Genomic DNA, 26,488 nt, shown 5'->3' with positions numbered 1-26,488 from the left:
CGTGACCAATGTGGGTTAGTTGGTTGGGCATCGTCCCACAAAAGGTCACCAGTTCAACTCCCGGTGAGGGCACAGGGCTAGGGTGCATACAAGAGGCAACCGATCAATATTTCTCTCTGTCTCTTTCTTCCTCCCCACCTCACGAATGAATGAATGAGTGAAAATATACTGGTAATTTTCATGGTACAGTATGGATGTACACTCTGGGTCACGTTATACATATCTGAGTCTATAGTTCATAAAACCACTAGCATCTTTCAACCTGTTAGCAAGAATGTTTGTCTGATGAGGGACAGCTGGGTTAAGAAACCGACTTTGAATTAACTCAGTGGGTGTCGGGGTCTCATCATTTCTGCCCTACAATTTCTGGTTTGTCATTTTCCTAGTAGACACAGCACGGAGTGCTAGGCTGTCATCAGTGTACTGCTAGCACACACGTGTTCTTACAAGCCTTATTGTGTAATGCTGTTACTTTTTCAGTGTTGCAGCAGTAAAAGCATGGGAGAGAAACAGTCTGGATAACATGAAAGTGATGCTGGTGTGTAAGGGAAGGCGACTTGTTTCTGTGGGAAGGGATATAGCTGATCCATCTGTTTTCTAGGTAAGCCTGCCTCTGTTCTAAGGACCTCGCCTCGTAATTCCCAAATTTTAATTGTAACTAGATCATGATTTCCATCTATCTTTAATTTGGGGATGGCATCTTTATCATTGTAAAATGAATGATGTCCTTTTAAAACAGTAATTTGTATAGTAAAACCAGTGAATCACTAGGTCTTTACCATATAAGTGTTAGTACATTCTAAGTTTTTCTGCTTAGGGAAAAATGCATTTGTGTAAATGGTAAATATATGAACATATTAATATCTTGTGTATAGGAGCCAAATAAATGAGTGATTAATACACATCAAGGCTTATGTTCTCTTTATTATGGTAACTGGTAAAAATTATGTGGACAAGACCAAAATTGACTATTGAAGCAAGAACTTCATTGAGCATTAAAAGGTAAGCCTGAAGACTTCAACCAGGCTCTGGATTGTAATTCAGTAAATTTCTCCCCTGTCAGCCATGAATTAACTCTATTCTAAGACTGATCTTTCAGTCTGTTTGAACAAAGGGAAAGTATTATATGTGTAAAATAGCATGAACAGGTCTCTTTCAGAAGAAGGCCTAGCTCCGTCTCTATTAGAAAAGCAATTTGGTCAATGATGGCTATATGCACTTGCTTAATATTAATGAAAACACTTTTAAGGATTACTTAGTGTTCCTACTTGTCAGATAATAACAGAGCTTAAATACTTATAAAAAGTGTTTTGGAGAAGCCATTCTTAGATTAAGATAAAAGCTTTGATGAATCTTCTAAAGAACCAGAAGTTAAACACATTTAAATATATCTCAAAGCTGCCAGTAAAAAATAAAGTGGTAAGACTTGCTGACATGACAGACAGCTTTCATGGCATGTGGTAAAAAACAACTCTTAAAAAGTGAATACTGTAGCTTTTTAGTTAATCATAACAGTCAATTCTTATAGATTATTGTGTTTAATTCTAAATAATGAGTATAAACTTCTGAAAACCATTATTCAAAATCTGAACTGGCATTGCAGTTTCATACAAAGAACACTAGGCAGATACAAGTTGTGGGGTTTTTTCTCAGGGAGGTTGGGGAAATTAGAGGCAACTTTATGTTAATATTTGGAAATAATTTTTTAAATTCTAATCTGAAATCTGTTCTTGTACAGCTTTGAGTATGAGCACAGTTGAAGAGGATTCTGACACAGTAACAGTAGAAACTGTGAACTCTGTAACTTTGACTCGGGATACAGACGGGAACCTCATTCTTCATTGCCCTCAAAATGGTAAGAGAACTTGCAGACATAATTGTGAATCTTGGTGGATTTCTCGATTTTATATCACCTTTGACCTTTTTTATTATCCAGATAGTTTAGGCAAGGACAGTAGAAAGGAGGTTATCCCTATGGATCATGAGTGAGTTCATCTTAATTTGTATTTTTATATTTTTAAGATACTTTTTTGGTAAACTTACCATAAACTTTAACCTTTTATGAATAGCTACTTTATAAGTAGAATCTGTTGAGCCTCCCAAGATGGTGATGGGCTAACCGTAACACACTTCCTCATCAGAGTACTTGTAGTATATTACAAAATGTAGAGGTAGTAGTGTCGTGCCAATACAAATAAAGGAACTTTATTGTTTTTGTTTCTGTTTTTGCTAGAACCTGTGTTAGAGAATTTTATGTGACTATCTGAATAACATTTAATATGATCATATATAATGAATTAAGATTTAGTGACTTTAGGGCTTGTGATTTTATTTTCTCTACCTATTTCTTATTTATAATTTATTGTTTATTTTGCTTTACACCTTTCCTCACCTAGGTTTTGTCTTCTCTTTTCAATCCATACTTACTCCCTAGGTTATTTCATTCAAACTTGTGGTTTTAATTACTACCTACATATTAAAATGATTCAAACATCTGTCTTTATTCTGAATTCTGTTTCTTAGAGTCACCTTGAATGTCACATGTCCCAAACTGAATTCTTCCACAAAATTCCCAAACCTAGTTCCTCTTTCCTTTCTGTTTCATTACTTGTAGTATCCTAGATCAAAAATACACATAGGAATAAATCCTTCTCTGATCTCCCACATTCATTCCATCATCAAGATGGGTTGATAGAATTATGTTTCTTGAATTAGGGCCTTCCTCTCCGTCTCATGTGCCCTTTTTTTTAGTTCAGTTTCTCACATGGATAGCTGTGATAGCCTTTTAACCAGTCTCCCAATTCATCTTTCAAACTTTGAAGATATTAGTTATGATACTCAACAGTGTTAAGACGATTTTTAAAGCTTACCATGGTTTTTAGAATATAATTCAGGTTTTTTAATTTGGCACATAGGCCTCTCATCATCTTAGCTTTCCTTCCACCCTCACTTCCTGCCACATTTCCCATATCTGTTCCAGTGGTTCACAGTTATTTGTATTTTCCTAACATACCTTAAGCTTTTCATACCTCAGTGTCACTGCACATATTACCCCTACTAACAATAGTAATTACTTTCCCCGGCTGTTTTCCTTTCAAGCTGAAGACATCTTCTTCAGGAAACCTTCCTTCACCTGCAGTATAAATTAAAATGCCTTTCCTCTCTGCTCATGTAACAGCCTCTTCATTCTACCTTCATAGCTCTTATTACACTATTTTGAAATTGTTAGTTTAGTCATCTCTGTGAGTTCTTTGACAGTCAGGGTGTCTTTCACTGTTTTTCCAGCACCTACCACATAGTAGGCACTCAGTAAATTTGTGAGTGAATTAAATAACGAGCCCTTGTCTTTACATGTGAAATATTTGGAAAGCCAGATAGCTGACAGCACAAAAATGTAATGTTCAAAAAGTAGCACCTTTGTCATAGTTCCTTGACCTAAGAATAGGAGCTGAGGTACTGTACTAGACAGAGAAGGCAATGGCGTTCCACTCTACAGCCGCGTGTAGTTAACCGAGCAAATTGGCAAGAAGATTGTTTTACAGTCATTACTTTAAGATTTTTGTTTTCCTCATTGTTTTGAACGTTTTGAGATTTTCATTTTGTTTTGTTTCATCAGAAGCTGATGAAATAGACTCAGAAGATAGTACTGAACCTCCACATAAAAGGCTTTGTCTGTCTTCTGAGGAAGATCAGAATATTGATGATTCTACTCCTTGCATATCAGTTGTTGCACTTCCACGTAAGTCACTGTGTATTAAGAACAGTTTCCTTTTTAAATCAAATATAGCTTGCAAGAGACTTAATTGGCATTTGAAGGTAAAATTAAACCCATCATTTTTCTATTCATTTCATCAAAAAAAACTCTTTTTAACCAACACTTGGTGCTTATATATATGTTCCAGGTGTGGTTCTAAATGCTTTTACATATATTGTCTAATTTAATCTTCTCAACCACTTTTTTATTATTGTTCCCACACCCCTACCCAGGAGCGTTTTTAAACATTTTTTTCCCCCTGATCAAGCTCTCCCCCATGAAATTTTAATACCGTGGATATATTGTACTTTTTTGAGATGTACTCTCTGTATGTTCTGTCTTTGTTAATAAAGAGAATAAGATTTTTTCACACACATCTTATGAGAAGCATATTTGCCCTTATTGAGAAAGCATGCTCTAGAGTAGGGATCATTAAGGTACAGAGTGGTATAATAACTTGTCTAAGGTAATACCCAGCCATTCTGGTTCTTGTAATTCATACTCTTAATGCCAGTACTATACTGCCTCTTTATATGGTAAATAGCTAAATTGAAGTTAGATAGGAGTGTGGTTAGTTTATTCTCACTAAGGAAATTTTTAACATGTTTATATTCCAAGATCATTTAGAGTAGACTAGATTTCTGAGGAAGTGTATAGTATACCAGGTGGAATACTGTTGGCAAAAGTCTACAGCACGGCAACCGTAACATTAGATTATATTTCTGATTTGTTTAGCAGAAAATATGGCATCTTGTTGAACTGTGTTATCCCCCAAAACTGGAATAGATATGTTAGTCATGGCAATGAGATTGGTACAAGGCTCTTGGTGTCACTCTCTGCATAAAGGAGAGTCTTGCCATATCTGAGGACTTTCATTCTGCACTCAGCATCAAGAAAAATCCAGTGGGGAAAAAACTGAGAGTAGGTTTTCATTGTGGAAAACGATGTTTTTACAGGTACATACATACTTCGTATTTCGATTTTAATTGCTTATTAAATTTACCAAAAAGAAATCCTTTTATATCAATTTTCTGTGACACTACTGAAAGGGTAGTGTTAATATTGCTAATATTGCTTCCAGTTTTGTCTATACAAACATAATCTATTTCTGAATAAATGAACTTTCCTCCTAACGATGATTCATATGATCTTTTTAACTCTTTCCTAATTTAACTATCATTATGTTGTGATTCAATTTTAAAAGTTGATTGGCCTATTTGTACAGATGCAATTCTATATGGACATTTTCTAAGCTACAGTTCTTTTATTCAGCTATAATTGTTAGGTAACATATTAGTTTCAAGTGTACAGCATAATGATTTGTTATATTTATATATTGTGAAATGATCACAATAAGTCTAGTTAACATCCATCACCATAGTTACGAATTTTTTCTTGTGATGACAACTTTTAAGATCTACTCTCACCAACTTTCAAATATACAATACAGTATTATTAACTGTAATCATCATGCTGTATATTACATCCCCAGGACTTACTTATTTTATTAAGCCAGAATTTTTGAGTGATTATTTTGACTGGTTAATTTATTTAATTATAGTGCCTTGATCATGATTGTAGGTTCACGTTATACTTGATACTTTGTTCTGTTTTATGGTGTTAGTCTGAATTCACACCCTTATTCACATAAATGGCTAAGATAATATGGAAGTGTTGACATAAAAATATATGAGCTGCTTGATGTTGGGTCACAGCATATCATGGATGGAAGGCATTCTGGAGCCTAATATTTACACTAAGACTGAATTCATAAAAAGCTGACTTCATGTATTTACATGTTCCCTGGATTTGTAAAAAGTATATTACTTCATTTTAAGAAAGTTTCTACATTAAAAAAAAGTCACATAAAAGCATAAAGTCCTGGCTGGGGGATGCACAGGGGGATTGAGCAAGAAAAAGAAAAAGAAAAACATGAACTTTTGTATCTGTCACAGTCATCTGGGACTGAGAGAATAGGCAAATCATTTGTTGGACTTCGTGGAGGTGAATATTAATTCGTAAAGACTTAACTTAAAATTTAATTTTAATATTCAGATTTTCTTTACATGCTTTATAAAACTGATAAAATTTATCCTTTTAACTGCAGAAGTTCAGTAGGTGTCTCAAACTAATATGTTTAAAACAGTTCCTGGTACTTCCTAAATTTTGAAATTTGCTTCTGTAATCTTTCCTCTCATTCATGGCAGGTACATTTTTTCTATTTCCTGAGATTAAAAAAATAATTGTAATACTCTCTTTGAGTCTGAAAAGTCCTCTTTACTCTCAGGGTGATCAGGCTGGATCGCTTGCTGCCCACCCATTTTTGCGGTCATCTCCCCATTCGCTCCATTCCCCATTTGTAGTTAGAACTCCGGGTGACTGCTCATTTAGACGGTGGTTGCAGTACCTTAGCCTCCTATCCCTTCTGTCCTTCGCATAGCCTCGTCACTGCCATTACCACTTCTGCTATTACCAATTAACCAGAGTCCATTTGTTTTCTATTTCAGATTGTGTTTTCCTACCGCTGCTTCCTCTGTTTCCAGCATACTTCTAATACTTTTAAAACTCCTGCCATCCTTTGCCTCACTGGCACCCATTGATCTTACCACTTTTTCTCTGTTCCTTCTCCACTTTCTATCCACTTTCCTTCTTATCCAGTTTCAGTTTCATGGTTAATCATTGTAGCCACTGTCTTGAAGTTACCAGGTCCTTTTTTCCTTCCCTCACTTTGTTCTTTGGTGAAGTCACAACCTTGGTTAAATCTGCCTATTTATGTCTGTACCTGATGGGAGAAAAACAGCACAAGCAAACTGACTGGTCTCACTTTAAGTTGATGATCATTAACTTGAGGTGGGCTCATGATGTTGCCTACCAGTCACACCATACATACTTCACCATACTTTTTTCTCTTTCCCACTCTGAGATGACTATTTCATACATCCCAAAACTTCTAATACCTCCTCCATCATTTATACTCCCAACTGATAACCTTGCTTCCTACTTTACTGAGAAAATTGAAGTAGCCAGAAAATACAGTATTCCCTCACTTATCGCGGGTATTACATTCTAGACCTCCCCTCCCCCCGCCTGCAATAGATTAAAATCCGCAAAGTAGGAACCTTACATTTATTTTAGTATTTATATATATTTTAAGGCTTTATAAACCCTTCCCACACACTTATAAACTGTTCCCGGTCCCCTATTAACCTTTCCCACTCCCTTATTAACCTTTTCCACACTTTTATAAACACTACTTATGTTCTTAAACATATTCTACACTCTTAAACCTACATAACTTGAACTTCAACATATGTATACCGTACCACAAAATCCTGCGATATAGCGAAAAATCCGTGATAAATAATTAAATATAATATTTTTAAAAATCCTGCGATGGTGAGGCTGTGATAAGTGAACCACGATATAGAGAGGGACTACTGTAATTCCCATAAGTTTTTACTACCACAAATACACATCTGCATGTATCTATGTCTTATATCTTTTCCCCTAGCTATGGCCAGGCTAGCCCTTCGATTTATTACATCCTATCGTTTTTGCCTATTCACAGACATTGTTGCAGCAATTCTTTTTCTCTTCTGAATCAATTTTTCCTTCTTTTCTGGATTGTGTTTCCATTAGCATTATGAACATACTCTAATTTCTTCTTTAAAATAAAAATCCCATTAGCCCAGTTTGGCTCCCATCCAATTTTTCTTCTTTCATTAAGAGCTGAGTACCTTAAAAGAGTGCCTATACTTGTCTCCTTTTCTTCTTCCCATTCTTCCTTAAATCCACTCCAGTCAAGCTTTCACCTCTGTCACTTCCCCAAAACTATTCTTCCCAGATCTCCAGAGACCTTGGTGCTAAATCCAGTGGTGATTTTTTTTTCAGTCTTTGTCTTACTTGATCTATTTAGCTTTTGGCAATATTTACTACTCCTTTCTCCCTGAAACATTTTGTCATGTTGGTTCCAAGGAATGAATGCACTTTTCTAGTTTTCTTTTACCTTTATGACCATTTTTTCTCAGTCTCTTATACTGACTTGTCCACATCTCCCCAACCTCTAAGCGTGGCATGCCCAGGACTCAGTTCTTAGACTGCTTCTGCTTTCTCTCCTGAGAATTCATGATTTTAAATCCCATCTCTGCTGATGTCTCCCAGATTTATTCCAGTTCAGACACTTATTTCTTAATCCTCACCCAAGGATATATGTATTGATTTTAGAGAGAGAAGAAATAGGGGAGAGGGAGAGAAACATCAATTGGTTGCATCCAGTACACATCCTGGCTTGGGGATCAAACCCACAACCTAGGTGTATGCTCTGACCAGGAATTGAACTCACAGCCTTTGTATGGGACAATACTCCAACTCTCTGAGCCACCTGGCCAGGGCCAGGCTTCTCCTTTTAACTCTAGAGATTTAGTAGGTATCTCAAACTAATATGTTTAAAACTGAGTTCCTGATACTTACTAAATTTTGAAATTTGCTTCTATAATCTTCCCCATTTCATTTATGGCAGGCACATTTTTTCTATTTCCTGAGATTTAAAAAAAATTGTAATATTGTCTTGAGTTTTCAGTTTCTCTCATGTTTGCTTTATCCGCAAATTCTTTTGGCTCTACCATCAAAATATACCCACAATTTGAAGTACTTCTCATCACCTTCACTTGCTTTCACTCTAATCCAGGCCACTGGCATCTTATTATTGAATTAGCTTCTTAACTGATCTCACTCCAACCCTTGCTGCCCTTTAGGCTATTTTCCCTATTCCAGCCAGAGTGATCCTGTTAAAATAAAAGATTTTACCAAACCTCTAAATCTTTCACTGGTTTCCTGTCTAAGAGATAAACTCGAAGTCTTTATAGTAGCCTACAAATTCCCACACAGTATCTTACTGTTCTTGTTCAGTCTGCTTTGGCCACACTGCCATCCTTGCTTTTCTAAGGAAAATCCAGGCATACCTCCATCTCAGAGCCTTTGCATTCCGCTTTCCTTCTGCCTGAAGAGCTTTCTCAAAACTCCTACATGATTAGCTCCCTTCCTTACTTTGTAGCAAATCTTGGTTACTTTTCCTGGCCTCGTATCTAAAAATTCAAATATCCTCCTTCACTTCCAATATATTCCCTTTCCTGCTTTATTTTTTTCTTCTTAACACTATCACCATCCAACATAATATCATGTTCATTTTGTGTTTAACCCACTAGAATATATAAGCACCATAAAGGCAGGTTTTTTGTTTCTTTAGCTCACGGCTGTCTCCACATAACTCAGAGCAATACCTAGTGTGTATTACGGGCACAATAAATATTGGTTAAATACATACATATATGAGCAAGGAATGTGTTAGGAAATTAGACGGCCACAGTTTTTTTCATGTTTTTAAAAAATATTTAGAACCTGCCATTATTCTAGAGCTGAACTGTTCTTTTTCTTGAAGTTTCAGAAAATGATCAGAGCTTTGAGGTGACCATGACTGCAACCACAGAGGTGACAGATGATGAGATTACTGAGGGAACTGTGACACAGATCCAGGTATAGTAAGTCTTTTTACCGGCTGCAAGAGGACTATCCTTTACACATATCATAGGTGATAAAACAGTGCAAACATTTTGTCTGACAAAGTAGCAACCAAAAATTGAGGTAAGACTTATTACTTCATTCAGGTTTCCAAGTCCCTGCATATATGTCTCAGAATTACAAGCAGAGATAGAATTTTAAAATTCATTCCCTGTAGAGTTGTTCACATCTGTTGAAACAGATGATGCACGTGCATTTATCTACATGGAGAGATCTCACTTGAGCTGTTAAATAACTTTAAATTTTATCTTACCTAAGAAATTGATGGGGATATAACGCTTTCTAAGGTGGTTTTACCCAGATCTGTAGTAACCCATTTAGAAAGGCTGCATGTACATATTCTGTTTTATGTCAATGGAAGCTATGCTCACTTAACTCATTATTGACAGTGTTGAATATTATGGTTAAAATTTAATCATTATTGCTTCATAAGATGGCTGTTTACACATTTAATAATATATGACTTAAGCAATGATTCTAACTCTTCATCAGGAATACTTAAATCATAAAGCATTAAGCATTTGCCTGAAGATGGCAAATAATCAGCATGACAGGTTTATGCCTAAGGTTCATAGAGTGCACCTGGCTGTGTATTTAGACTCATTCTGGAGATTTTATCTTGTTAAGGAACTGATTAATATAATGCGATCATCTCATAATACAAGAAACCTTATACATCAGCTGTCTAGTCTGTTTCAATTCTCAGCTTTATAAGGGCCTCTTGGTCTTTAAAAGAAAAAAATCTAAAACATATATGACATAAATATAGAGTTATAAAACTTTTCATAGTTCTTCAGTGATTTCTGGCTTTTTGCCCGTGGGTTTTTTTTTTTTTAAACTGCTCTTATGAATGTAATATATTCATTACTACCAGATATAAAAATAAAGTAGGTGACAATAGAAGTGTGGCTTTCCCCCTTATTGTGCTTCAGTGGTTCAATGAGAGCTTCTCTCTTTCCAAGTGAGGTGTGTTTTATTTCCTCTTGCAGTTAGAAATTCACCTTTTGCTTATTCAAGGAATAGTCCAATCTTGGTTAGGACTTACCTCCAACCAGTGATGTAGCTTAGTAGTTGATCCACTCCAGAGTGATCAGTAGGCATATAACTCCTTATCCTGGTGTGTCTGTGATAATCTCATACCTCAAATGGCAATACTGTTGTCATATTTTCTTCTCTTTAGCCCAAGGCCAACTCTTAAAAATGGTTTTGTTCCTGCAAAATTTGCTAGATTTAAGTATGTATGTGATTGAAAATGTACCCAGTGATAATTGCATATACTAAAACTACTGAATTATACACTTGAAAGGGTGAATTTTATGGTGTGTGAATTATTTCTATAAAGCTTGTTTTTTAACCACATTCTTCAATAAATACTGCTCTAGCTGTAATAATAATAAAAGTAGTACCATATAATTCCTTGAGAAGGAGCCACGTTAATGAGGGTAGGAGTCAGCTCTAAAGGTTGGTTAAAAGAAGTTGTCAGTAAACAGTAAGTAGACCATGATTTTGCAATAATGCCTTTTGATTTAGCCTGGTAATCTTTAAATTTCTCAAGAGATTACATTACAGATGACTATTTTAGAGAACCACCTATAAGGACATTCACAGTCATAACACCCAACACCAGCATTTCCATTTTATTGCATGTATGAGCTCATTTTATATATAAATATCCAAATTTATATTTGTACTTTTTCAAGATTCTACAGAATGAGCAACTAGATGAAATATCTCCATTGGGTAATGAGGAAGTTTCAGCAGTTAGCCAAGCATGGTTTACAACTAAAGAAGACAAGGATTCTCTGACTAACAAAGGTAAGATATACTGTGAGTTTTAGTGTCTACTGGAAAAAAATGGAGATTAAAAAGAGCTTATAGTTATTAGGATTCTGAGTTGGACCTTCATAATTGTGATTAGTAATGGTAATTGAGCTTTTCTTTTTTATTTATATTCAATGTATTGGGGTGACATTGGTTAATTAGATCATATAGGTTTCGAGTATACATTACTGTGATACATGATCTGTGTATTGCATTGTATGCTCACCACCCAAAGTCAAATTGAATTTCATCACCACATATTTATCCCCTTTCACCCTTCACTACGCCTCCACCCTCTCCCTCTGGTAACCACCATACTATTGTCTGTGTCTTGAGTTTCAGTTTTATATTCTACATATGAGTGAAATCTTATGGTCCTTAGCTCTTTCTAACTGACTTATTCCTAACTGAATTAAATTTGAGCTTTTCTTAATGAATTAAATTTGGCTGTAAATGACTGATGAAGTAGGTCTTTGTCCTGTTAATTTTTGAACAAATGGCATTTAAAAGACAGTCTGGTTACTGCTTAATGGGAATAGGAACTCAAGCCTTTTCAAAGATCTACTTACTTCGGTCTGATAAACAGCTTAGAGGCTTACTGTTGCACGGTGTTTATAGTGCTGCTATGCTCATAAGGATGCTAAAAAGCTGCTACAGGAAAGTAGGCGTTGTGAACAACACACCACTTAAGTAAGGAAAGGAAGCAAAAGTAAGTAAATTGTTTTTAACCACTGTAAATACTCATTTAGAATATATTATTCACTTGGTATCCAGTGTATTATGTTTACCTTGTCTTAGAATCTTGTATATATGTTATTTTGCTCATTAAATTTATTTTTCATTGGAGAAATTTTTCAGGTTTTAAGCACATTTGGGCTTTTCTAATAGTCTTCATAGTGTAGGAGCTCAGCTCCAGGCAGGTTTACTTTGGATTCCGTGAGACCGAAAAACAACAGTGGAGTGTTGAAGAGGGAATTCATACCAAGTTCCTTCTCACAGCAGCGGGTGAAAACAGCAGTCAAATCTGCCTTTCAGTCTAGTCTCGTGGCAGCAGGCAAGGACATGGGAATCATGGGAGCCAAGATCATCCGCCTTCAGTCTCACAGTGGTGGGCAAGGACAAAGGACAAAGTGTCCACGCCGACTGAAGACCAGGGGCTCATATACATGAAGTTAACAAAGGAAAATGAAAATACATGCATGTGGAGGCAGGGATCCTGGCTATGGTCACCCTCACGAGACACTCTACCCCTCCAGGATTCTTGCCTCACAATCTGTGCAACAGGATTCTTCCACATGGGACCCTGTGCAAGAAAATTGCAGCCAGTGGCAGTGCTGCTTAGCACCTCTGTGCAGGCCCGGCATGCTGAGCCACTGCCACGTCTGCGAAGGTGCTGCACAGTCCACGTACACATTTCTATACACCAACCTTAAGGGCAATAAAAATATGTTTTAGTGATATTAAACAGGGTTAAGTCCTGCCTGTCCAGTAGGATACATGCTGTCCAGTAGGATACAGTGGCAGATGTAGGGCCCCTCCTTGGTTTTGTATACTACACCTTTACTCCCCTCCCCAGGGGTGTCATTGTCAAGTCAATATGTAAGGCTATTGGAGGGGCATCATTGGCCATAATGAAAGAATAAAACTGCCCCACAGGATGCTCATGGTCTCTGCACCCTTCGGGTATACCACTGTGACCCGAGGAAGCTACGTGGCTATTACCAAGGTATACACATCAAGTGGGCTTAAATACCTTGGCCCCATGGGGCCACTAATGCTAACCATCATTGATTCATGTGGCAAAATTCCTAAGGCCGGGTCCATTGCACCATGTCATCCAGATTCAAGGCTGTCAGCACAGGCAAGAGAATGTTATTCTGTTTTCCAAAACCAGGCTTCAACATATCATTTTTGGTGTGTACTTTAGCTGTATGGGCACCGCAGTTAGTTAGAGCAGAGTCAATAGGGAAGAGCACTCCTTTCTTTGGTTGCTCATTGAGGATGTGTAACACAGTCCATAACCGCGAGGCCCACCCCTTCATAGAGCCTGTCTTTGCCATAAGTCCCTTTTTTTAACAGACCAGTATACATTTCAGTGATGCCAGCCCCCTGTGGATTGTACGGGACATGAAACTTCCATTGGCTTCCCAGATCCTTTATCCAGGCCTGTAACCCTTTTTCCAGTAAAACTGGTTCCTTGGTCGCTTATAATTAAGGGGCAGCCATAGGTGGCAAATAGTTTTTCTAAGTGCTTCTTGGAGGTCTGCTGATCAGCATGCCTTGCAGGAAATGCCACCAACAAACCTATTGTAGTATCTACACAGGTCAAAGCATGTATCAGAAACCTGAAATTGGTGAGGGACCAATGTAATCTACTTGCCATCTTATCAGTGGCAGTGCACCCAGGGCTATTATGTGACCTCAGGGAACCTGCCATAGCTGGTGCTTGGAGCAGACCACACACTTTGAAGTGCCTGTACCACTGTATCAACAGAGGCAATCCCCATTGTTTCACTACTGTCCACATGAAGGAGTCACCTATGGAGCCAGGTGGCCACCTCTACAGAGCTTCTAGCCATCATACCTGAACAAGGGTATCTGCCTCATCATTTTCAGGTGAGGCCAATGGAGCATGTCTAGAAACATGGGACCAGGGTTACCTGTTTCTGCTGCCCTAATGTCCATAGGTCTTGCCACATGATTTGGTCCCAGAAAAGCCTATGAACCACTATCCATCCAGATTCTAGCCATGGGCCAACCAGAGTGTCAAACGTTGCCATAGACCCCCAGCTGTACTCCTCAGTGGTGACATAGACATCCAAGTCATAGGTTCATGTTGGATCCAGAACACTCAAGACCTGTACTGTTTTTACAGCTCACTTAGCTGCAGCAAAAACCATCTCATGCTCATGTTCCCAGTCCTATGTGACTCCTTTTCTTACCAAGTGGTACAAAGGTTTCAGAATTTGTGCCAAAAATGGAATAAACACCCTCCAATAGCCTGACACCCAAGAATTCCTGTAACTGCTTGACCATTGATCAGGTTGTAAATGCCATTATCAGTTACTGCCTCTGGCACTACCTTCATCTTACCTGACCAGACAACCCCAAGATCTTTACAGATAAACCAGGTTCTTGTATCTTGTTCGTGTTTACTGCCCATCCTTACTGGTAAATGCTTCAGCAAAGCAGGTGCAGCAGATTCTAAACCTATAAGAAAGAAGTCAGCCTATCATCAATATAATGACAAGTTCCCAGCTCTCGCAATGTCTGCAGGTACTCAGTATAGACTGCCACCTACCCATCGTAGATGGTAAATCTGAGTTCAGCCATGTCACGAGCGGCCACCACAATCCAATCTAACGGAATGAATAACGAGTCTGGTGCATATTTTGGAGCTGCTGTCTCAGCACTGGTGCGTGGTGATGCATGCAGGCTTACTTCCTGGCCAGAAAGCAAAATGCCACTCACCCCTAAATCTCATAATCTTAGCAACTAAGCCACTAAGGACTCTGGTGCTTTTTACCGAATTGGCTTCCCAAATCTGGTTCCCCTTGAGAGTACTCTATGACTTGCAGAGGGGGCCAGGCTTGGCGCTTGGCCATTTGGAAACTCCCTCTTAATCTGTGTTATTGCTGGTGGTGCCTGGAACTGGGACGGGGTCTGGCCCTCCCTATCATCCTAGTCCTTGGAGGAGGAGTTTATGACCTGTATCTCTGACCTCTTTACAGAACCCCAGGCTGTCTGGGCAGCCTCTTCCACCTCTAATAACTCGTGCCTTCCAAGCAACTCTCAATTCCAGCCCCCAGCTCAGGTCCTTTTTCAAATCTCAGACCTGTGTCCCTAATGCAAGCGAGTCTCTTAACTGCTTTACCTAGAACAGTGAAAAATAGCCAGCCCATAGGGTGTGTTCCCTCCCAGGAATTTCTCTTATCTAAAGAGCCCCCTATCTTCAGCAGAGCCTTCTTTTGCCTCAGGGGTCACTTCTACACCCTCCCAATCTTGAGTGGGTGCCTAAGCCTCCAGCACAGTCGCCACTAGAAGCCACACATCCATGGCTGTAGGCGACCTCTGCTCCATAGTTTCAGTCTGTGGCGAATCCTGTTCATGACGCCAGCTATAGTGCAGGAGCCCAGCTCCAGGCAGCTTACTTTGGATTCTGCAAGACTGGAAAACAAGCATTGGAGAGGGAGTTCATACCAAGTTCCTTCTCACAACAGTGGGCGAGAACAGCAATCAAATCTGCCTTTCAGTTATAGTCTCTTGGCAGCGGGTGATGAGGACACGGGAATCACAGGAGCCAAGATCATCTGCCTTCAGTCTCAGGGCAGCGGGCAAGGACAAGGGACAGCATCTGCACCACCTGAACGGCAAGGGCTCATATATATACGTGAAGTTAACAAAGGTGGCACATGGACAACCTGAGATGTGTAATACTTAAGCAGAAGGAATTCTCTTAGATAAGGGTGACCTAGGAAAATTATAATATATGCGCATGGAGGTGGGGATCATGGCTACAGCCACCCTGACATGACAGTCTTTTTAGCTGTTAAATACTGCTGGAAGCATAAGAAGAGTTAACTGAGAGGAAGTGACATTTTAAAAAATCATTTATTCGCCATTGTCTTTATTTAGTAGAGTAATATGTATTCCTTCTTAAAAATTAGGTTTCAAAAGCAACTTTACCTAGGGATTTTTCAGGTTTCAGGTGAATGACAAATTAGCTACATATTCTCATAGATAATATATTTAATCAGAAAGCAAATCTTTAGTATTTTATTCCTCTTAAGGAATAACATTTTCTGCAATATTACTTGATTTCTCTTATAGGACATAAATGGAAACAAGGGATGTGGTCCAAGGAAGAAATTGATATTTTGATGAACAATATTGAACGCTATCTAAAGGTATCTCATGGCATTTTTTTTGTTTCACTAGTTTGTTCACTGCCACTTGCAAAAATATCAAAGCAGTATATTATATATAGATAGGAGCTTCTCAATAACTTTTGTAATGGATGACTGGTTAATGTTGTAACTTAATAATTTTAAGGTGTATGATAACAGTGTATTTTTAAAAACTTATTGAATTATCAGTTTTATTGCTTTAGTTAACACCCTGAAGTTTAGACAAAATCTTAATAGCCTCTCAGACTTTTAAAGCCCTGTCTTATAAAGCAGCTTATAAATTCGAGTTTAAGTTTATATTGTCTAAAGCTTAAGATATGCATCTTCTTTGAATGAATTTATGACATCATACTAGTCCTTTCCTTCTTAAAAATAAATCAAAATTTAATTTAATTTCATATTCAAGCTTCTGTTAGTTTAGTCATCCTTTTTGTTAAAACAGGATTTTTGAGCCACTGGAGATATGAATTGCCTTAACACATAGTGTTTGATTTTGAAAAGCCAGCAGGTCACTTGGGAAAGTTGAAAATAGGTACAGAATGATGCAAGGCTTTGAATGTGAGTAATACATGTTATAAATTCTGCATGAGATTAGGAAGAGTATTCTTAGGGCTAGGAGCTATGGAAAATATTTAGAAGAGCAAGGATTTAAGCTGAGTCTTTTAAAAGGGGGTAGATGCCCTGGCCAGTGTGGCTCAGTGGGTTGAGTGCTGGCCTGCAAACCAGAAGTTCACTGGTTCATTCCCAGTTGGGGCACATGCCTGCTTTGCCAGCTGGGTCCCCCCCAGTTGGGGGCATGTGAGAGGCAACCAATCAATGTATCTGAAACATTTGATGTTTCCCTCTCTTTCTCCCTGCCTTCCCCTCTAAAAATAAATAAATAAAAGCTTTAAAAAATGGGGGAGGGGGTAGAACTCATGCTAAAATAGGGCTGGAGGGAACAGCATATGTAAATGCTGAGCATAAAGAAATCAGAGATTAAACCCAGACCACATTAAATTAACATGTTTAACTCCTTTAATTTGAACCAAAATAATGAGCCTGTGGAAACTAGGCTTGGAAGTCCAGACTAAAGAAATAGAACTCTAACCTATAGGAAATGAGAAAAGACTGGTACCTTAGTTAAGTCAGAGACCATCAGGGTAAATGTGTGCTCTTCTTAGGGAAACCTTCCAGAAACTTGCTGACCATTCCCAAAATTAAGTTAGATTTAAATAGTGCATGTTTGAAATGTAGACCATTAGCATTGTTTGAGACTGGGAAGTGTACAGTATTTATGTGATCATTCTATTGTTTTATACTTAGCTGGCTATAAATAGGTTGCTTTCTAGAATGTTCACATTCTTATCTTATTTTAAGCTGCATCCTTCCAAATCTAAGCTTTGTAAACTATGAAGAGTTCAAAACTTTAATTCTTTCTTAAAGAATACAGATTTTTCCCATCAAGCAAATTGTTTTAAGAGAAACAGAAATAGTGACCACTAAAAATTTATCCAGAGAAAAAAATAGAAAAAGAAAAAAAGAATTAAAATATATCCAGAAGTGTATTAAGTTGGCCACTGGTCACATACAATTTAGTTGAAACTGGGGAAAAAATGCATGGGTTTAAATAAGACAAGTAATGAGTGGTAAGAATACTGCACTTCGGGAATTTAAGAAGCCGGCTTCTTTTCTAGGGGCTTGAAATAGATGATCTCCAAGGACTCCCAACTTTATGATTAAGGGGAAAGAACATGACTAAAATATCAGACTGATAGAAATGGAATTGGCAGGGAAAGGGCAGATGAGAAAGTAGTCTTAGCTGAAGCTTGATGACTGGATATTGGGGGGAGAAAGAAATGAAGAGTTGGAGTAACTGAACAGAGTTCTCATTTTGGGTAATTTGGGAGAATAGGATAGGATTGGCGAAACAGAAAATATCTAAAAAGATGTAGATTGTGGGAAAAGATAATTTATTTGATTTTGATTTTTGACCATGGTTTTTATTATGTAGTGTTCTTCTATGAACATTGTAGAGCCAATTTTAAAACCAGTTATTTACATGTCATATATCTCATATTTTGGGTGAAGAATAAATGAAAGTAAAGTAACTGCCACAACAAAAAGAGGGAGAGAATAATCTTTTTATCTCACTATATGGTTATCCTGCAACACAGTGCCCAGTAAATATTTAAGTTTAATCATTTACAGAATTGAAACTGTATAAACAAAATAATTTTAGGAAAAAATTATAAAATTTAGAAACTTTTTGCTGTTAATTTGGTACAGATTTTATACATTCAAAAGAGTATATAAAATGTATCAGTGTAGATTTGCCTGTTTTAAAATTTTTTATAAATAGGTTCATTCTCTGGATATTATGTAACTTCTTTTGTCAGATGTTATGATTCTGAAGTAAATGCCCTGTTGGATTTCTTTAGCTGTATTTTATTGTGCAAAATATATATACAACACATTACCCATTTCATACTTAATGGTCATTTGGGTTCTTTTTTATTTAATTACAGTTTATATTCAATATTATTTTTTATTAGTTTTAGGTGTACAAGCATGGTGATTAGATATTTATATAACTTATGCAGTGATCCCCTCAATATTTCCAGTGTCCACCTGGCACCACATGTAGTCATAACAATATTATTGACTGTATTTTCTGTGCTGTACTTCATATTCCCATGACTGTCCTGTAACCACTGATTTGTACTTCTTAGTCCCTTCACCTTTTTCACCCAGTCCCTCAGTGGGTTCTTTTTGATTTTTGCTATTCGTCGGCAGCCGTCCGTCTCGAGAGACGATGGTGTAGCTTCTTAAGAGTCTATCTGCACCGCCGAGAATGGCTGTGCAGGCCGACTCGGGAGTGACACGGTATCTGTCTCCTTCCGTGTTGAATCGACATCTTGCGATGTCGCTGGAGTGTCCTCTCCGTGAAGCTGAAGCTACAGAGCCTGGGCAGGGTGATATGGAGGGTCTGCTGTTGCCCATGCAGCAGACCCCCCCTCTCTTCGCAGCTGAAGGATCCAAGGGAAAGATGGAGTCAATACAGCTTGGCTTCAGGTGCGCCGCAGGAGTTGCCGGTGTTGACTACAACGTCAAACCACCTTAGGGACTCCGGCTCCGGATTTTCTGTCGGGGTTTACTCCCTTAGCCTTTCCCCTGAAGAGGTATGCCGCAAGGCAGCGGAGGTTTTTTGGAGTCAGAGTTTTCCTTCTCTGATGTGCCCTGACTGGAAGATCGAACCAGCGACACTTAGCTCGCAGGCCGACGCTCAATCCACTGAGCCAAACCAGCCAGGGAAAGATTTTTGCTATTAATTCGTACAAATCAGGAGGGTGCGGATGGTATTTTACTATGGTTTTAATTTGTATTTTTTCTGATTACCTGTTTTTATATGCTTACTAGACATTCATGTTAACTCTTTGAAATTCCTGTCGAATTTTTCTGTGGGGCTTTTCTTTTTCTAGATGTACTTAATGTATGCCAGATACTAATGGTTTTTCAGTTGTGTTACAGGTAGCTTATCTAATTTAGTGGCCTGTCTTCCCTTTCTCTAGATGCCATTTGTCAAAAATGTTTTTCCATTTCAATACCAAAATTATCATATTTTTACTTTCATATTTTGCGTGCTGTTTAAGAAATCCTCCCTTGCCTCAAAGGCGTGAAGATATTCTTATATTTTATACAAGCTTTAGAGTTTTGCCTTTCACTGTGATTTCTTTTCCCTATAGCCGTGAGATAGGGTTTCAGTCTTATGTTGTGTTATGTATAACGATTGTCCCAACATCATTATTGAATGCTAGTTTTTTCCCGATCTCCAATGTCTAATTTGTTCCCAGGTTCTGTTTGTTGATACCTGTAACAATGCATCACTATCTTCAAAAGTCCCAGTATCTGATGGGGCAAGTATCTCCATGAGTATTCTTCGCCCTTTGTTCTTCCATTATAAATTTAGAATCAGCTTGTAGTAAATGGAAAGCTTTTGGTATCTTGATTGGGACTGCATTGAATCTGTGCATCTGTTTCAGGGGAATTAACATCTTTACAATATTCCATCTTCCTATTGAAGAACATTGTATAATTCTCCATTTTAGTTAGTTCCTCTTTAATTTCTTTTGATAGTTTTATATTTTCCTTCATAAAGGACTTGCACAAATTACCTAAGATTTAATCATAATACTTTTAATTTTGATGCTATTGTAAATGAGAACTTTTAAAGATTTTTTATGAGCTTCGTAAAGAAATGCAGATGATTTTGTAACCACTAGCCTTGCTAAATACTGTTTAAAATAAAATTTTATTTATTTTGGGGGGCGGGTCATATTTAACATCTGTAAATGACTCATTTCCAATCTTTATACGTTCCATTATTTTTCTTTTATTAGACTATCAGCAATTCCTAACTTGCTAGGAGTGTTGTCATATATGAATATTGAATTCTGTGAATGCTTTGTTCATACTTAACTGAGATTTTATATTCTTTTCCATAAAATACTCATGATTAATTACACTAATAGTTTTTCTGACATTAACACAAACTTGTATTACTGGAATGAGCTCACTTTTTGCATTGATTTAATACATTTTTCATACATTGCTAGGTTCAGCACGCTAAACTCTTTTAAGGATTTGGGGGATCTGTGTTAATGAATGAGCTTAGGCTGAAAATTATTTTCTGAACACTGTCTTTGTCTGCTTTTGCTATTAAGGCTTTGCTAGCCTAGTAAAATAAATGGGGCAGTGTCCCCCTTTTTTTCTTTACTCTGGAATAGTTTAAAGTCAGAATTATGTTTCTCTTGATTGTTTGATAGGATTTACCTATAAACCGATACGGGCCTGGGGTTTTCATTATTTCACTATGGTTTCCATTATTGATAACTGATTAAATTTTCTTGATGGTCTGTACTTATTAGATATTTTATCTCTTCCTGAGTCAGTTTTGGTAAGTTGACTTTTTCTAGGAATTTATTTTATGTAAGTTTTCAAACTTACTGCCATAAAATTTTTAGGATGTTCAATTTTCGAATCTCTAGAAGCCCCATTTTTTTATTTCTAATATTGTTTTGTCTTTTTTCCCTACTTTTGCCATTAGTTTATCCTTTTGTATTTTATTAGTCTCAATGAATCTTTTCAGAGAACCAATTTTTAGCATAGCTTGTCCTTTCTATTTTTTATTTGTTCCTGATTCTATTGATTTTGTTCTTACAATTTTCTTCCTTCCACTTTCTTTAGATCTTAATTTTTTATAATTGTAAAAGGAGTTGACAGAACTTGACTTGATTGAATCTCGTACAGTTTAGTTTTGGAACATCTAAGTATCACTATTATCTTGCAACATTTTAAATTTATACTTGACTTATTAATGCATTAGCAATACATAATTTTTTGAAATGCCATTGATGATCTTTAAAAAAAACTATTAAAAAGTATAGTGTATCAATTTGCATCTTATCAAAAATCCCTAAATCAAAGAAATGTAACCCATTTAGGCACGCGGAATTAAAGATGCTACCGAAATCATCTTTGAGATGTCAAAAGACGAAAGAAAAGATTTCTACAGGACTATAGCATGGGGGCTGAACCGGCCTTTGTTTGCAGTTTATAGAAGAGTGCTTCGCATGTATGACGACAGAAACCATGTGGGAAAGTATGAAAACTTGTAATGCTGCATGATTTCATGTAATTAGAGGAAATAGTTAAGGAATTCTATTTCATTTTCTTTGTTTTTTTAATGGAGTTATGATCACATCCATAATTGGAGATAGCTATACTGTGAATTACTGTTGGGTTATGTTTCTCCAGGTCCATGTTGTGAATATGGTGAAACCTCCTTATAATTAAGGTCCCTTAGAAATTAAAATCTAAATCACTTTATATAGGTTTGATTTAAGACTTAGCTGACTTAATACATCAAAGTCTGCTTTGTAATAACATTATAAAAACTAATAGTGATTTTAAAGATTTAGAAAGTGTGAAGAGAACTCTATAAAATTCATTGCTAACATTTTTCCTATTCATTTTTATATCAATAGTATAGCATTTCCTAGTTCAGTGACTTATTTTTTTTTAATAACTAAATTTATGGATACAATGCATGGATTTCTGTTGTAGGTAACATGGGAAAGCATCATATTTTCAGTGCAATGATTATACGGTGTTTTGACATTTTTTATTTCTTTTTGGGAATTTTAGGTGATAGTACAATAGTATTGCTTACTAGATACTGTTTTTTAAAAAGAGCATTGCATTGACTATATTGTGTACTTGCCCAGTAGGACAAAGAGCCTCTGTAGTGGAGCTAGAGCATGTCAGATGTCCACGCATGGGGAGAGAAAATGAAGAGAACTTTAAATTTTTTAGTGCCTTGTGAGAATTTACCATAGATTTTCTTTCTAGCTCTGGTTTACAATGTCATCAATAAGTCTTTTAGAATTGCTCTGATATTAGATGCCTGAACTGAACTTTACCAGGAATAGTTAGGCACCTAGGAGCAAATGTTTTAAATGTTGAATTTTTTAGATAAAATTGGGAAGTGCTCACTTTTATTATAGCTAAAAGTACTCATTTTTTAAAAGAAAGTAGAAGCAATAATTTTTATTAATCTACTTTGAAATTGGTTACTCTGAAAATATTACCTGTATGCTAAGTGACTTTAACATTTGACTCCTTAAGTGAAATTCTGATTTTTATTAAAGTTTTTAGCATTCCCTGTTTTAATTAATCTTTTTAATTTTTTTTTAAATTTCTAGATATACACCTGAAGAAATTGAAAAGCTCAAGGAGTAAGTTTAAATTTTTTTATTCATTAATTCTGATAGTTGGCATTTATTATTATTTTGTTTTATATATTTTTAAAGTTTTACTTTGAAATTTCAAGAGATTTTTGGTAGACTGATCTAATTTAATCCTGCTGAGTGACCATAAAAAGAACTTACTAGATCTGTGCCTGCACAGAGGAGCCATGCCCATAAATTGTCTCCTTCTGTTGTCAGTTAACAAATCAAATGCATCCTTAGACCACTGTTGGGAGTTACAGAAGATATCAGATGGCCATTTTTGCTGGCCGTAAGTCTAAATCTGGGCAACTTATATACCAGGATCAAAACCAAGGTGGTGCTACATGGCTTAGTTTAGAAAGTGACTTGGCAATGTTTCACTTAATGTCTGAGCTATTTCACTTAACTTCTACCTCATAAAGGCTGTTTCACAGGAAACATAATTTTGTTTCATTGAGTTAAGACCATAAAGTATGGGTTAATGTATGGTACGGATAATGAAAAAAATGGAAGGTTGGTCCTGTTTGTGATGATAAGGACTTATGAAATTTTCAGATATCTGAGACAAGCTTATTAGGTGCATTCAAAAGGGAAAAATCTGGGGATTGCCTGGGAGATTGTATCAGTAACCTGAGGGGAAATTTGGTCTTTTTTGAACACATATCCAAGTTACTTATTTCTTCTCTGACCCAGGAAAAAGGCAATTGCTGCCTGTCTTTTTTTCACCCACAGACAACTGTGGACCCCCCAAAAAGGCCACACTTTCAAACTTTGGCTCTCAAAGTATTGCTGCCCACAACTTCCAAACCAGTCAAATGGGAAGAAGAAGAATGAAGAATAAATGATGAAATTAAAAGGGAGAAAAAGTTGAACCCAATGCTGATTGGCAGACTCTTGTTTTAGGCTCCGGATAAAGCATGGCAATGACTGGGCAACAATAGGGGCGGCGCTAGGAAGGAGTGCATCTTCCGTCAAAGATCGGTGCCGACTGATGAAGGACACTTGCAACACAGGTACTGTGACTGCTGCTGGCCGGTGTTCATAGGTCACATTTGAGCTGCTTGCCCCTTCAGATACTGCTTTCTCTTCTGGGAAGAAATTTGTCATTCACTTCAGTTCAAATTTTATTTTCAAGTCTTCCTTTTTCATCAAGCTTAATAGAGCCAACTCATTCTTTATTTTTGCGCTTTTAAGTAAAAATGACATTGTCCACAGAAACAACATCATCTCAGTTTCATAGATTTTAAGTCTAGCATGTCTCCATTTTATAGCGATTAAAAACTGCTCCAGTTGGGAAAGTATTTTTAAGGATTATATACAGGTATTTTTAAGGCAGATATACAGGAAGTAATTTTAATTTCAGCTCATCTAACTATTGAACTTTTATTAGTAGCTTATCAACTCATGTTTATGAAAAACTTTAGTTCCAGCAGGTCACAACTTAGGAAGAAGCTGTGTTTTAATGATTTTTAAACAAACTAAAATTTTCCATACAAAAAACTTGTGATTGGTGTTTGAGTCCCTAGGCCAGATCACAAAATGCCTATTTAATCCTTAATATATACACATGTATAGATGGTACTGGTAAACCTAAATTTTGTGACTAAAACCAGTATTTAGGCTCTGCTACTAAACTCTCATTTAACCTTTTTGAACCTCAGTTTTTCTCTAAAAAGAAGAGGTTAAAACAGGTGGTGTCATGATTTCTTTTTAGCCCTAATGTTCTCTGAAGGATACATAGTCTCTCATCAGTCTTTTCATAAGAAAAACCATTCTCAAGTTAAGCTTGAGCTTCCAGGAAATAAATTTTCTTTCCTCCCCCGCCCCAATCCACCCCTCCACTAAAGTGGAATCAGTAATGTTTCCTGCTTAACCTCTCCATCAGCACTATTACCCACAAGGTGATGAAGAAATAAATCCCACCAATTCTCATTCTCTGGTGAATGACAGCTTAGTAAGCAGGAATGGCAACTTTAGAGACAGGCTGTACCCCAGAGGTACATGTAAGGTGCTGTGTGTACAGAAGCCTCTTTTTTAGCATAATTTGGACAAACACTGTGCCCTTCCTTGATAGCCAGCCTGAGATACTGATCTGCATGTTACCTTTCTATGTTGCTATCTGTTGTTTCTGATCAAGAGTTTTCTCTTGTACCACACCAGGAGACAGCAATCTGAGGGTTCCCTTTCTTTCCTACCATGCTAAAATAGGAGAGCAGGACATTGTCTTGAATCCATGGTATCCGAATTTCTGCCTAGCATGTAATAGACAGGCACTAAATATTTGTTGATTAAATGAGTCCTTGAAGCAAGCATGTGGCCTTTTTAAATGTTTCCAGAGTTTTTAGCTACTGTTAACAAAATAGAAACAAAGTTTTTTCCTGTTTTTCTACTCAAGCTCCTTAAGAAAAGACCGAGAGGAAAATTACCTTTTATTAGTGGGTTTGAGTTCATAAAAACCTAGACTAAAAACATGCATGAATACTAGTCTCAGACTTATATTTCATCACAGAAGCTTGAAGTTGGAATAGTGGGGAAAGGAGATGGTGTAAACCTATTTTTATATTTACCAAAATGAGTGGGAGGCCATACATGTTATTCCATTTGCCCCTCACCATGGATTCCTATAAATAAAGGTCTCATTGAGCCTATATCACTTCTGCAGAGCAGGGATGCTTAGGTGAGCCTAAGGTACAAGTAAGAGTTTCTCTGTCCATCAAGCCACCGCTGACGCTCTTCCCACTTAGGACTTAGTATAACTTGAGAGACATAAATCCTTCTAGTAACGTTTTGGGTAGTTTTTCTTAAATAATCAGTTTGTGCTTTTGATTAAGATTCTGTATTTTGTACTTAGAACTTGATTGGGTTAGTAAAGTACAGCTGTCTTGTAGATATTATATGCAGTTTTCTACCTGAGGGTCATTCAGAAATACTTTTAGTACTCTTTCCTACTTCCAACAGTCCTTAGAGATACAGGGCTGAGTCTGATTTGAAAAAAATAAAAGAAAGGCGGGGGGTGAGGGAGAAGGTAGCAGCAGTATTCTGGATGATTTTCTTCTTGCAGGGAAGTGGACAGAAGAAGAAGAAAAGAGACTTGCAGAGGTGGTTCATGAATTGACAAGCACTGAGCCAGGTGACATTGTCACACAAGGTGTGTCTTGGGCAGCTGTGGCAGAACGAGTGGGTACTCGCTCAGAAAAGCAGTGTCGTTCTAAATGGCTCAACTACCTGAACTGGAAACAGAGTGGAGGTACTGAGTGGACCAAGGAAGATGAAATCAATCTCATCCTTAGGTTTGTATCCTAAATCTTTTAATGACAAAAGCTGCTTGATTGCTGTGGGTGTCTTGATTGTCCTCTTTTGATTCTCTAGATGCCTAAAGTCTGTAAAGTGTCCTTTTCATAGAGAGCCACTGTTTATGATCATAAGTATTTCATACTGAGCTCTTTTTGTTTGTTTTGTGTTTGTTCCTTTTTGGTGGTTTTAGTGCGTGTGCAAAGTATCAGATTGAAGGCATGGAGACTGAAGTCCTCTGTGTCCACAGAAGAGGTGTACAGGTGTGGCACAGGCAGCAGCAGAGCAGCTTTTCCACTGTCCCAGCAGTGTGACCCCTTCCTAGCCTAAGGGGCCACACTGCGGGTGAGAGGGCCACTCAGTCTTTG

General features: G+C 37.2%; 1 protein-coding gene across 2 annotated transcripts in view; it reads left to right on the top strand.

The window, feature by feature from the left end:
* The first annotated feature begins 437 nt into the window (after nt 1–437).
* DMTF1 (cyclin D binding myb like transcription factor 1) overlaps nt 438–26,488 on the top strand; it is a 36,528-nt gene continuing 10,477 nt past the window's right edge. Inside the window, exons 1-11 of one of the 2 annotated variants that reach the window (XM_090287274.1) lie at nt 438–601; nt 876–1,002; nt 1,739–1,855; nt 3,617–3,739; nt 9,192–9,286; nt 11,032–11,146; nt 15,983–16,059; nt 21,543–21,700; nt 22,803–22,835; nt 23,733–23,842; nt 25,891–26,119. In XM_090287274.1, the coding sequence (XP_090143400.1) occupies nt 1,747–1,855; nt 3,617–3,739; nt 9,192–9,286; nt 11,032–11,146; nt 15,983–16,059; nt 21,543–21,700; nt 22,803–22,835; nt 23,733–23,842; nt 25,891–26,119 (1,049 nt within the window). In that variant the 5' untranslated portion in view covers nt 438–601; nt 876–1,002; nt 1,739–1,746. The remainder of the gene's footprint in view (nt 602–875; nt 1,003–1,738; nt 1,856–3,616; nt 3,740–9,191; nt 9,287–11,031; nt 11,147–15,982; nt 16,060–21,542; nt 21,701–22,802; nt 22,836–23,732; nt 23,843–25,890; nt 26,120–26,488) is intronic. The other variant, XM_090287273.1, reaches the window with a different exon arrangement.

This window comes from Furipterus horrens, unplaced genomic scaffold (genome assembly GCF_987537825.1).
Source record: "Furipterus horrens unplaced genomic scaffold, mFurHor1.1.pri manual_scaffold_9, whole genome shotgun sequence".
NCBI lineage: Eukaryota > Metazoa > Chordata > Mammalia > Chiroptera > Furipteridae > Furipterus > Furipterus horrens.
The sequence above is the reverse complement of the archived record's forward strand: the minus strand, read 5'-3'. Positions and strand labels throughout refer to the sequence as shown.